This window comes from Leucoraja erinacea, chromosome 9 (assembly GCF_028641065.1).
Source record: "Leucoraja erinacea ecotype New England chromosome 9, Leri_hhj_1, whole genome shotgun sequence".
Taxonomy (NCBI): Eukaryota; Metazoa; Chordata; class Chondrichthyes; order Rajiformes; family Rajidae; genus Leucoraja; species Leucoraja erinaceus.
The window spans coordinates 65,304,844-65,318,648 of NC_073385.1; the positions used below are offsets into that span (position 1 = coordinate 65,304,844).

At 49.5% G+C, this 13,805-nt stretch overlaps 1 protein-coding gene across 1 annotated transcript in view; it reads left to right on the plus strand.

Moving 5' to 3' along the window:
* sptbn5 (spectrin, beta, non-erythrocytic 5) overlaps positions 1–13,805 on the plus strand; it is a 217,314-nt gene that overhangs the window by 136,295 nt on the left and 67,214 nt on the right. The window contains exons 34-35 of the mRNA XM_055641059.1: positions 343–546; positions 4,355–4,504. Of these exons, the coding sequence (XP_055497034.1) occupies positions 343–546; positions 4,355–4,504 (354 nt within the window). The remainder of the gene's footprint in view (positions 1–342; positions 547–4,354; positions 4,505–13,805) is intronic.

A 13,805-nucleotide genomic window follows, 5' to 3' on the forward strand; every position in this document is an offset into this window, starting at 1 on the left:
GAGAAGTCAATGTTCACACAACGGGGGTGTAAGCTGCCCAAGCAAAATATGAGGTGCTGCTCCTCCAATTCGCGCTAGGCCTCACTCTGACAGTGACAGTATGAGAATGGGAAAGGGAGTTAAAGTGTTTAGCAACACAGGGAGTGGGTGGGTGCCTAGCGTACACTGCCGGGGAAGCAGCGGACGCAGATACGATGGCAACATTGCAGAGGCATTTGTAGAGCCACTGGGAAGATGCAGGCATCAAGATCGCAGCAGACATTGTGGGCTGAAGGGCCTGTCCCTGTGCTGTACTGCTCCATCCTCCCTGACCAAGCATGTTCTGGCCTCTGCACCTCCTAGGTACGGGACTACTTCTCCTGGTCGGCTGGGTTGACAAGAGAGATGAAGCTGGAGGAAACGACCAGAGACAGCTCCACGACTGATTTAAAACTCAACCAACACCAGCAGATTCGGGCTGAAATCGATGCCAGGGAAGAGGTGTTCGGGCATTTGGTCAGCCTCGGCCACGAGATCCTGCAGGTGGAGCCATCAAACTCCAGAGAAGTGAGAACATTCTCCATTCCTGGTGCTTCCTCTTTTCTCTGGACTTCTTCACCATTCCCGTATAAATTCCAGCACGGAAACTCCATTAAATCGGCCCTAATTTTCCGTGCCTTTCTCGTATTTCCCCTAGTCTCCGTCACCTTTTCCCCCAGACTCGCTGCTTCCCCACCTTTCTCCTCCCTTCACTATCCCCACCCTCACCATCAAATGATATCAAAACAAACCCTGCCTCCACCACTTCCACTCAAAGCTCACACACAGCCACCACTCTCTGAGTAAAGAAGTCCCCCTCATGTACCCCTAAACTTTGAAATCTTAATTCTCAAGTCATGTCCCCTTGTTTGCATCTTCCCTCCTCTCCGTGGGAAAAGCTTATCCACGTCAACTCTGTCTATCCTTCTCATCATTTTAAAGACCTCTATCAAGTCCCCCCTTAACCTTCTGCGCTCCAAAGAATAAAGCCCTAACTTGTTCAAACTTCTTCACTTCCCGTCCGGAAATTCCCAAACTCTCTTTTAATGCTTCCATCCTTTCTTCTTTATTCTCCGTCACTTTTCCCCCAACTCGCTGCTTCCACCATGTTCTCCCTTCACTTTCCCACCCTCACCATCAAGGGTTGCATCATGTAGGTTTCCAGCACCATCCACTCTCCCACACAATTGCATCTCCCCTGCTGCTGCCTTCAGGTAAAAGTTACAGGAGCCTGTCTCTGCAAACTTTGTTTCGAAGTGTGTTGGAGCTGATAGGAAGGACAGCCATCAGGCGAATCAAAAGGCAGGAAGGGATCCGTACTGCAGGCGGACGGATGGATTTGAGTTTTATATATTAATAGATATATATATATATATATTCAATGGTATATGGACACACTGATCTGTTCTGTATTCATGCCTACTATGTTCTGTTGTGCTGAAGCAAAGCAAGAATTTCATTGTCCTATCTGGGACACATGACATAAAACTCTCTTGAATCTTGAATCATGCTTTGCTGTCCAATCGTTTAATATTGCTTCACCCACAAGCCTGATTGTTGAGTTTAGTTTTAGAGATACAGCGCGGAAACAGGCCCTTCTGCCCACCGAGTGCGCACCGCCCAGCGATCCCCGCACACGAACACTATCGCACACACTCGGGATAATGTTTACATTGACACCAAGCCAATTAACCTTGGTCTTTGTCGTGTGGGAGCAAACTGAAGATCTCGGAAGAAAACCCACGCTGGTCAGCAACTTGACCGCTGTGCCGTCGTTCTCTCAAGTAGACCTTCGTTCTCTTTCCTTCCACCATTTATGGCCTCCCCAACCCTTCATATGCCTTCACTTCCCTCCCCCTCTCCTGCCCCCACCTCTCCTCACCTCTTCCCTCTGTCCTCTCCTACTAACCTCCTTGCCTCCCCTCTCTCGCCAGCCTCCTTCCTCTCCCCCACCTCCCCTCTCCATCTCCTCTCTCCCCTCCTTCTCTCTCTCATTTCTCGCCCATATTTTTTCCTCTCCCTCTCCCATTCACCTGCTCTTTAGTTGCTTTCCATTCTCTCCCCCCCTCACCCCATCTCTCCCACTCTCTCTCCATTATCCTCCCCTTCCCCATCTCCTCCTCAATGCTCCCCCCATGCTTCCCTCTCTCCTGTCATCTTTCTCCCATCTCCACTGTACCCCTCACCTCCCCCTCTCTAGACTCCCCTCAATACCCCCTTATATCCCACCCATCTCTTCCGCTCACCCCTGCCATATTTCCTGCTCCCCTCCCTCCCTCTCCCCCTCTACATCCTCTCTCCCCCCCATCTCTCCCCCTTTCCCCCTCTCTCTCCACCTCTATCCTCAACTAACCCCACACTGCCTCCCTATCCTTCTCGTTCCCCACTCACTTTTCCCCTGTCCCCCCTCCCCTTTTCCCCTGTCCACCCCGCGTCCCCCCTCTGTGCTCACTCCACCCCGCTTCTCTCCCCCTCTCTGCCCTTTCCTCCCCCCTCCCTCCCCCTCCCTCCTCCTCTCCCCCTCTCCCCTCTCTGCCCTTCCCCCTCCCTCCCCCCTCTTCCCCCCCCCTCCTCCCTCCCCACCTCCCCTTTATCCCCCACTCTTTCCCATTCTCCCCACACACTCTCTCCTCTCCTCCCTCTCCCCTCCCTCCCCCCCCCCCCCACGGCACCTCCTTCTGTCCCCCGCTCCATTCTCCCCCTCCCCCTCTTTGTTCTCCCCTCTGCCTCACCTTCCACTCTCTCTCCCCCGCTTCCCCTCCCTCATCTCTCTCTCTGCCCCCCTCTCTCTCCCCTTTCTTCTTCCCCCTCTCCCCTCCTCTTTCCCCCCCTCTATCCCTCTCCACTGTGTCACCTATCCCACTCTCCCTCACCCCTCCTCTATCCTCCAACACCCACTCTTTCGCCTCTCTCCTCCCCTCTACCCCCCCTCTCCCCCACACCCCCACCCCTTCTCCTCCCCTCTACCCCTCCCCTCTTTCTCCACCACTGACTCTCCCCCTCTCCCATCTCTCTCCCACTCTCTCCCTTCTTCTCACCTCTCCCCTCTCTCTTCCCACCGTCTCTCCCCCTCCCGCTTTCTCCCCCAATCTCACCCCTCTCCCCCACTCTCTCCCCCCTCTATCCTCACCCCTCCCCCACTTTCTTCTGCCCACCCTCCTCCCCTCTGTCCCACTCTCTCCCCTCACCCCCACTGCTCCCCCTCTTCCCCTCCTCTCCCACCACCCCCCCTCCCTATATCCGTCCTCTCTTTCCATCTCATGCACCCTACCCTCACCTTGCCCCACCTTTTGCCCCTCTGCTTTCTCTCCCTCCTGTTTCCCACTTTCCATCCCTCCCCCTAATCGGAATTCCGGGATGTCGTTCGTGCCCGAATGTGATGCTGAATTAAAAGATCATTAGGGGCGACACGGTGGCACAGCGGTAGTGTTGCTGCCTTCAGCGCTGGGTTCCATCCTGACAACAGGTGCTGTCTATGCAGAGTTTGTCCGCTCTGCCCGTGACCTGCGAGTGTTTTCTCTGGGAGCTTCCTCCCACACACCAAAGACGTACAGGTCTGTAGATTAAATGGTTTGGTATAAATGTAAATTGTCCATAGTGCGTGTAGGACAGTATGCGGGGATCACTGACCGGTGCGGACTCAGTGGGCCGAAGGGCCTGTCTCCACGCTGTATCTCTAAACTAAACTAAAAAATAATCAGAAGGAACTCAGCGGGTGCAGCAGCATCTATGGAGCGAAGGAAATATAGCAACGTTTCGGGCCGAAACCCTTCTTCAGACTGATCGGGGGGGGGGGTGGGCGGGGACAAGAAAGGAAAAAGGAGGAGGAGCCCGAAGGCTGGGATATGGGAGGAGACAGCAGGGGGTCTTAGGAAGGGGAGGAGACAGCAAGGACTAACAAAATTGGGAGAATTCGATGTTCATGCCCCCAGGATGCAGACTCCCCAAATTCTCCCAATTTTGTTAGTCCTTGCTATCTCCTTCCCTTCCTCAGTCCCCCTGCTGACTCCTCCCATCCCCCAGCCTTCGGGCTCCTCCTCCTTTTTTCTTTCTTGTCCCCGCCCACGATCAGTCTGAAGAAGGGTTTCGGCCCGAAACATCGCCTATTTCCTTGGCTCCATAGATGCTGCTGCACCCGCTGAGTTTCTCCAGCTTTTTTGTGTACCTTCGATTCTCCAGCATCTGCAGTTCCCTCTTAAAAAATAATCAGCCTTGATCTAACGAAATGAGTGAGCAAGAACGAGGATCTGAATGGCCCAAAGCTGGTTTTATTTCTTGTTTTGTCCAGCAGTCCCCTTGTGTCTGCGTCTAATGCTTCCTGTTTCTTTCTCTCTAGGTCCAAGACAAGGTCGATAGTCTGCAGAAGGAGAGGTCAGATCTGTACAGTCAGTGGGAGCACAAGAGGGGCTGGCTGGAGAAGATGTATCTGGAGCAGGTTTTCTTCAGGGATGTTGCCCACATGGAGAAGATCATGAATGGTCAGGAGGTGGGTGCGAAGCAGGATGTGGGAGTTACTATCCCTTTGCAGCCCCGTGTGATAGGAGCAGAATTAGGCCATTTGGCCCATCAAGTCTACTCCACCATTCAATCATGGCTGATCTATCTCTCCCTCCTAACCTCATTCTCCTGCCTTCTCCCCATAACCCCTGACACCAGCACAAATCAAGAATCTACAGTATCTATCTCTGCCTTCATCTCTATCCACTGACTTGGCCTCCACAGCCTTCTGTGGCAATGAATTCCACAGATTCACCACCGTCTGACTAAAGAAATTCCTCCTCATCTTCCTAAAGGAACGTCCTTTAATTCTGACACGGACGTGGCTAAAAATCTCATTGGAAAGGTTCAGACACTACTTGCAGCATTTTCCCACACAACTGCAGGAGATGCGTTTGCCCATTTTTGCCAGGGTGGCACAATGGCGCAGCGGTAGAGCTGCTTCCTCCCAGCGCCAGAGACTCGGATCCTGTTTGCGGGCGTTGTCTGTATTGAGTTTGTACATTCTCCCTGTGACCTGCGTGGCTTTTCTCCGGCTCTTCCGGGTTCCTCCGACACTCCAAAGATGGACGGGTTTGTAAGTTTAATTGGCTTCTGTAAATTGTCCCCTAGTGTGTTCCTTTTCTCTAGAAATGCCGTCTGACCCGTTGAGTTATTCCAGCATTTTGTGCCTGTCTTCAACCCTAATCGCCATCCTATCACAGAGATTCCCCTTGTTCTCTCCACCACTTTATCTCTCTTAACTTAACACACTGTGTTTTCCCACTTTTTCCAATTCTGATGAAACATCATGGGCCTAAAACATTAACTCTTTCTTTCTTCAGAGATGCTGTCTGACCTGCTGAGTATTCCCAGCATTTTCTGTTATTAGAGTCTGAAGAAGGGTCTCATAGAAACATAGAAAATAGGTGCAGGGGGAGGCCATTCGGCCCTTCTAGGCAGCACCGCCATTCATTGTGATCATGGCTGATCGTCCCCAATCAATAACTCGTGCCTGCCTTCTCCCCATATCCCTTGACTCCACTAGCCCCTAGAGCTCTATCTAACTCTCTCTTAAATCCATCCAGTGACTTGGCCTCCATTGCCCTCTGTGGCAGGGAATTCCACAAATTCACAACTATCTGGGTGAAAAAGTTTATTCTCACCTCGGTTTTAAATGGTCTCCCCTTTATTCTAAGACAGTGGCCCCCTGGTTCTGCCCAACATTGGGAACATTTCTCCTGCATCAAGCTTGTTCAGTCCTTTTATAATTTTATATGTTTCTATAACATATAACATCCTTCTAAACTCCAGTGAATACAAGCCTAGTCTTTTCAATCTTTCCTCATATGACAGTCCCACCATCCCAGGGATCAATCTCGTGAACCAACGCTGCACTGCCTCAATCACAAGGATGTCCTTCCTCAAATTAGGAGACCAAAACTATACACAATAGTCAAGATGTGGTCTCACCAGAGCCCTATACAACTGCAGAAGAAAAGCGAGCATGGAAACAGGCCCTGCGGCCAGACCTGCCTGTGTACAGTCTTGTTTATATGTTGGTAGACACAAAATGCTGGAGTAACTCAGCGGGTGAGGCAGCATCTCTGGAAAGAAGGAATAGGTGACGTTTCGGGTCGAGACCCTGATGTCAGGGGAGGGGGCGGGACAAAGATAGAATGTGGGCGGAGACAGTGAGACTAGTGGGAGAACTGGGAAGGGGATGGAGAGAGGAAAGCAAGGTCTATCTGAAGTTAGAGAAGTCAATGTTCATACCGCTGGGGTGTAAACTACCCAAGCGAAATATGAGGTTCTGTTCCTCCAATTTGCGATGGGCTTCACTCTGACAATGGAGGAGGCCCAGGACAGAAAGGTCAGATTGGGAATGGGAGGGGGAGTTGAAGTGCTGAGCCACAGGGAGATCAAGTAGGTTAAGACGGACTGAGCGGAGGTGTTCAGCGAAACGATCGCCGAGCCTGCGCTTGGTCTCGCCGATGTAGAGCATCCTCCGACTCATTTATAAGTTGCTGTCTCTGGGTATGTACACTCTTTTACATCACATCTCTGCCTCAGTGAATTCACATTCATTGGACATTGCTGTCCATGTGTGTACATTCATTTCTCTTATGTCTTTGCCTCTGAGTGCATGTGCTAGTATTACTTCAACCTTTCTGTGTGCACATGAGGACACTCTTTCATATCATCATTTTCTATAACATCAACATCTCTGGGTATGTACAGTCTTCTAGCTGGAGTAACTCAGTAGGGTCAGGCAGCATCTCTGGAGAAAAGTAATAGGTGACGTTTCGGGTCGAGACCCTTCTTCATGGACTGTTTCCTTTACTTTTTTGCACCTCTTTCATTCATTTTTTTCTATATCTCTCTACATCGCCATCCATATCTCTCATTTCCCTTTCCCCCAACTCAGTCTAAAGAAGGGTCTCGACCCAAAACGTCACCTATTCCTTCTCTCCAGAGATGCTGCCTGACCCGCTGAGTAATGCCCCTGTCCCACTTTGGAAATCTGAACGGAAACCTCTGGAGACTTTGCGCCCCACCCAAGGTTTCCGTGCGGTTCCCGGAGGTTGCAGGTGGTTGCCGGAGGTTGCAGGTAGTGGAAGCAGGTAGGGAGACTGACAAAAACCTCCGGGAACCGCACGGAAACCTTGGGTGGAGCGCAAAGTCTCCAGAGGTTTCCGTTCAGGTTTCCTAAGTGGGACGGGCATTACTCCAGCATTTTGTGTCTGTCTTCGGTTTAAACCAGCACCTGCAGTTCCTCGCTGCACAAGTACTTCTTCTGTTTGGTTTTCATTCATTGCATCATGCCTCTGGGTGTCCCGCTCATTCTTTTGAATCACAGTGCTGTCTCCTGGAAGCATTTAAAACCCCTGTTTATTTAAATCTTTGTCAGGGTCATTGGTATCACCTAGTTACTCTAGATGTGAACTTTCCCCTACATTGTTCTCTCCTGCCATTGACATTCCCCCATTTTTATTACATCACTGCTTTGTGCATACTCTGGCATTTGTATTATTTTGTTTCTAGACGTTTTCAGCCTTGTTTATCTTGCATTACTGACGCTAGATATAATTTTACTTCGGAGTCACGTGAGTGACTACGTGAAGACCCCGTCCAGTACGCATGCGTGCCATATCGTCTATCGCATTGCGTGACGACTGGCAGGGTGAACGTGATTCTCCAGCCAGCAACAGACCTGAGGTAACTTTCAGGTTAAATCTTCTTGCAGGAACCTCTACTTAGAGGTCCTGCTAAAAGTCCGTGGCTAAGTCGGGGCGGAGGGGAAACCCCAGTCTCGAACTTCAGGGAACCCCGGTCACGGGGAATCCCGGCCACGGACCTAGGCGCTCGGAACCGCGGAATGCGGGTAGCGAGCGACGGCAAATTCAGCTTTGAGCGGCTGGCAGTAGAACCAGCGGCTTCATATAGGGTGATTTCACGAAAGGTCACTGGAGCGTAGATCCGCACCCACGTGACCGAAAATCTCAAGTGGAGGACATGCTAGACATCCGGTACATGTTAGTGGATGGGAAAACACGCACTTTCCCACCCGTTAAAAACATAGAAAACGGCAAGGTTTTGATCTGCAATTTACTGTGCCAGTCGGGGTGACCGCGAGGCACAGCTACCTAGATTTGCAGTTAAAAAAAAAGATAGAAACTAAGGTAAATTAAAGAGGGAGTTGAAGGTGCCAAACCTGCGGAAGTGAACAGCGGACATTTGTCGTGGAGATTTAAAGGTCCAAAATATCGGGAATTATCGCGTTTGCTCGCTGAATTTCATCAAAAGTAAGGCATTATTAATTTACTTTTGATGAAATTCAGCGAGCAGACGGAGGACCGCGGAATTGCGGGCAATCAGCAGCTGTAGACTGCACCTGGATCGCTATTGATCAGCAGTCTCCGACCTGGCACCTGCACAGTCGGAATCGACACCTCAGACCGGTGGGAAAGCCAAGCAGAAGTCGGACAGGCTGAAGACTCGGACGTGTCAGGCTGCGAAGACTCACCGCCGGCGGGAGCAACTGTGATCGCATATCCCGCATGGAGCGGTTGATGGATCAGAAGCTCCAAGGTGACATGCTCCGGTATATGGAGCCTAGTCACCAGGGGGTCCTGGGACGCCCATAGCAGCACCTTATTGAGGGCTGCATAATGCATCTCCCTCGACAGAGGGGAGCATTAGGAGTCACTTCTGGGGTTTGGCTGAAGACAGGCTGAAGAAACCACAAGTGTGCAGGGGGTGCAGGAACAACACTACCAGCAGCAGGAGCTCGACGAGTGGCCGTCAGGTTCAGGAAGGCCACATCATCACGCAAGACCTCACATCTTCGACAGCAGCACCCCTACGCACCCACCAGCAAACCACGATGAACTGAAGCTGGTGAAAGCTTGAAGGCCGTACAACCAGGACAAAGGTCTTTTTTAGGCCACAGCCCAGAACAGCCTTCCTGGAAGATGCGCCAACCTCGTACTCAAGCTCCTCTACCTCCCAGGAGCAGATGTAAAATCATGCACACATGTTTGAGGCAGCTCCTGGGTCGGGTTGCATAAGTCCTCCCATTCGGATAAAGGTATGGAACCTCATCAATGATGTCTCCTGTCACGGATACAAGTTGGTAATATTAAACTGGTTTGAATATTTACACTGGTTTGGGATAACACTAGATTAATTTATACTGCACACAGGTATGGTTGGAGTTGCCTTTCAAGACAAGGCTCACAAGAATGGGATGTGGACTGTTCATTGTCAACAGCCTCAACCCGCATGTGCAGTATAGACTTTTCTGAATAACTTCCATGTGATCATTTCCGCTCACAGGGTTGAAGATATTTGAAATTTAACTGGATGAGGCAGCGATACACTCAGCAGCGTAACAAAATGGGCTAACTCCAGTTTCCAGATTATTTACCAAATCACTACTATCAGTGCTTCGGCTGCACAGAGCTAACAAATAAGTAGCATGGCGAATCTGGATGATATTGAACATACTGTATTTTACTAAATTAGCCTTATCAGCCAAATAGCTATATTTGAGGAATTGGTTCTCACCCGCCCAGTTAAATTTAAATTAAGTTGACACCAACTGAAACTATTGATTGTTGGGATATAATCATCCATTTATTGGTCTGGGATCAGCTCTGAGACAAAAAATTAGACCTCTGCTATTTTTAGCTGAAACAATCAAAGTCACAATGATGGACAGCTTTGCTCCACTAAAACCTCTTATCCATAAATCCTCAGTCATTTCCAAACTGATGCTATTGCCCAAAGATGGGTAATTTACTAATACCATCTCTAGTTACGGAGGCAGATGGGATTAGCATGAGTTATCGTTCAGTCATGGTATCAACTGCCAATGGACACCAGCTGCGTTCTGTGCATTAAAAGGTGTGTGGATATGCATATACGGCATGCACAAGTCCAAGGTGATACACTTTGGTGGTGGTATATGTTAATCACAATGGTACAATCAAATCAAAGTATCCGGTGATAGTTTTACCAAACCGCATTTAGCACTGGTGTATTATTATGTAAAATCAATGACAACACAGAATGAATGTGTGATCACAAAGTATTTAATGACAATGTGGATTGATAGAACACTAACTATTGAGTTGCTTGCATCCAGTTTCAATCAACAGTGAACGAGGCATACAGTGGTGAAGGGTGCATTCTCGCCACACTAGGAAGGAATGTTCTTTTATGTCTTCCTCCATTTGGCCTCATTAGACGGGTCTTGCAAAATTCAGCAAGATTCCCGCTTCCGGGTTTTCATAGTGCCTGCCTGGGTTATATACCCATGGCTCCTGCTGAGGCGAAGAATGAACATAAAACCTTACATGGTTAATTCCGGATAAAAAGGTGCTGGTTCAGTTGTGATGTTGAAACCATCCTCTGCATGATATAATCAATCATAGACTTACAGACTCTGAGAGATCGTTTCTGCGGCTCGGGTTGTCAAACCATAAGCGTTAGAGTGCTCAATACAGATTGCAGGGATAGCACCAAATAGCAGCAATCTGCATAGGAGATGGGAAGCATTGTTTATGCTTCCTTACGTTTAACTCGGCACAGTTTAATTCAGTTTTATGGGATTATAACATTAAGTTACTATTCCATTACTGTGCCTTAAGTACCTCCTCATCATTTGGCTGATGAGTACATAAACCACTCTGTCCGGTCTCACCCTCTGATATCCAGAGAATGAAGGTATCGTCAGCTTAAAACCTCCCAGGCTTAGGGACGCAGAGATATGGGTTGTTAACATTGTACTACGTCACTTCACCGATGGGCACCAGCAACATCCCTGCCCATGGTCATACTCACGTACTAGTGATTACGCCATGGCACTGAGTTCAGCGCTATGGGTCCAGTCATTGCAACACTGGATAGGATGATCATATCTGCGGGCTATAATAACATGTTTTGTTTATGATTAATCAAGCAGATTAGACAGGGACACAAGACCAAACTAGAGTTGCATATCCCATGGACCTTGGGTTGCGTGTGATCACGCATTTACACCAGTATGTCAAGGTTCCTAAGAGCCTTATAGACTGACAGCAATATTATTAGTTACATAAAATCTTGTTAGAAGGAATCACTACGAACCTTCTCCAGATGGTTATATGGGTCTGGCATATACAGGAGTGTACATTGACATTGAGTCTCACTCCACCAGGACCGCTATACCTCAGCAGCAGGGATGGACCACATCCTAGCGGTTGCAGGATGGTCAAACTATTGATCTGTCCAAATATTCAGAATAAACCTATTGCCAGATCAGGGGTATTTGCCAACTCTATGTTAGGTATGGTTCATACTTCCTCCAGGTTGAGGGAGGTTACTATTGCCACTATTATTCATTAATAGCATCAACATGTCTATATCTATGTCATGTCTGAATGCATTCTTAATGTTCACTCATCATTGGCCTACTGATGCAGTGTATGACGCCTGGACTCGGTTCCACGGCATGAAATCACAGAGCTTTAAAATCTTCACGTAGTCACTCACGTGACTCCGAAGTAAAATAGTAAGATTAAACGAGAACTTACCAGTTTGAAGTTTGATCTTTATTTTATGAGGAGTAACGTTGAGGGATTACGTGCCCTCCGCTCCCAGCCCTCTATCATAAAGTTCAACTGGTATTATGGTTCTCTTATCTTACTATGTTCAGTTCAACAACTGTTATCTGTGATTTCACACCGCTGCTTTGAAGATTGACACGCATGCTTACTGGACGGGGTCTTCACGTAATCCCTCAACGCTACTCCTCATAAAATAAAGATCAAACTTCAAACTGGTAAGTTCTCATTGAATCTTACTATTAACACTGCGTTCTGGATATGACCACTCCATCATTGTGACTGAGCTGTGTGTCTGTGTGCGGTGTTGCTTGTCAGCTGAAGATAGACACAAAATGCTGGAGTAACTCAGCGGGTGAGGCAGCATCCCTGGAGAGAAGGAATGGGTGATGTTTCGGGTCGAGACCCTTCTTCAGACTGATGTCAGAGGAGGGGGTGGGACAGAGATGGAATGTAGGCGGAGACAGTAAGACTAGTGGGAGAACTGGAAAGGGGAAGGGGATGGAGAGAGAAAGCAAGGGCCATCTGAAGGTACGTCTGTGTGTGGCGCTGTAAGCTGTGTAGCTTGTCGGCTGAAGATAAGACACAAAATGCTGGAGTAACTCGGCGGTCCAGAGATGCTGCCTGTCCCACTGAGCCACTCCAGCGTTTTGTGTCTATCTTCAGTTTCAACCAGCATCTGCAGTTCCTTCCGACACATTTTGCTTGGCAGCTTGGTTATCTCTGCTCTCCTGCCCCGGCATAGTTCTCAGCCCTCAGCCTACTTTGTGGTCTCACAGGCGTGCAGCCTTTTCGAATGGAATTTAAAAAAAGAAACTTTGTGAGCTGTCATCTCCTGAGCAAATTAAGAACAGGTGGAGGAGAAGGCCCCTGAGGTGTACACAGAGCTTATTTGGAATCGATTCAAAGAGAAAAGCAAAAGGTTAGGTATACTCCCCTCCAAATGTAACAATGACCTCTAAGCAGTGCTCATCTTTCAGGGAGGGCTGGTGTGTGTGTATGGTGACGGCTTGTTGGCTGCAGAGGGTCAGAAACAGTGCATATTTAATATTGCTTCATGGAACCTGTGACTGCGAGGCATTTTATTTCACAAAGCACAGAGGGTGAGGAAGTGAAAGGTTTCAAGGCAGAACTTGACGGGCCAGCAGTCAGCACCAAGTCTATGCGGCCATTGACACACACACACACACACACACAGTCTGAACCCAAGCACCACATTACTGCTGCAAAGTGACTTCATTTTGGCAGCAAGGTTTGCAATGAGCTTATACTTTCTCAACTCTTTTCCTTTTTACGCTCCTGGATCAAAAATTGGAGGAATGTGCCAATTCACTCACAGCTTGCTGCCTGCCGGTCTAATGTTTGAAGGAGAAAAATCTTCCTCTCCAAGCAAGGGGTTGATCCAGCAGACTCTCAGAGGGATTTCAGCATGTACTCAGACGCAGTTGAATTGAAGTGGTCTGACTAGTCCTGGAGTCTTACTCTCCCTAACTCAGCCGCTCTTCCAGCCTGTGGTGGTCGAAGGGGTGTTCTTTGGATGTGTTGCTGTTACTGAAGTTGGACTGCATCCTTCGAGATGCTGCTGCTTTGAGTCTTGTGCACAGACGAGGGGCCCAGCACCAGTGTCCGAGGATGTCGGGCAGGGGCCGTAGCAGCCGAGTGCAGCATTTCACGGTGAGCAAGAAGCTTTGGCCAGCACCAGCTGGAACGCCGCTACCAGCACGCTCAGTCTCCATGCTGGGGACAGCAGTCGCACCAGAACCTCCTCCTCCTGCTCCTCGCTGTGTCTCCAGAATGGACATCACCCTGGCCCCTGCCTTGCCGCCCGGCACCACGGCTCCCCGCCTCTCCACGGCTGAAGCGACAGACCCTGCCCAAGCCATGGGGCCCCTGTCACCGGGTGCTTCCAGCTCTCGCAGAAGGGAATATAACGTGTGGACAGAAGTCAGTCAGACCTGTAGATCTGGCCTTCTTGCCAAGAAGGATAAGACAGAGGCAGTGCACCAGATCCAGCCTGCAGCTAAAGCGCCACTGTTGGTTTCATCGCTTTCCTTACCATCTCCTTCGGCGGTGAAAGGTGATCAGTCCGGGTCTTCACCGCTGCACTGGCCGTCTAAAGGAGACAGTCACGCCACCTCCTCTGTAACAACACAGCGGGTCAGTCGGCTGCAAGTCACACTGGCCGCTGCACGGAGGATGCCT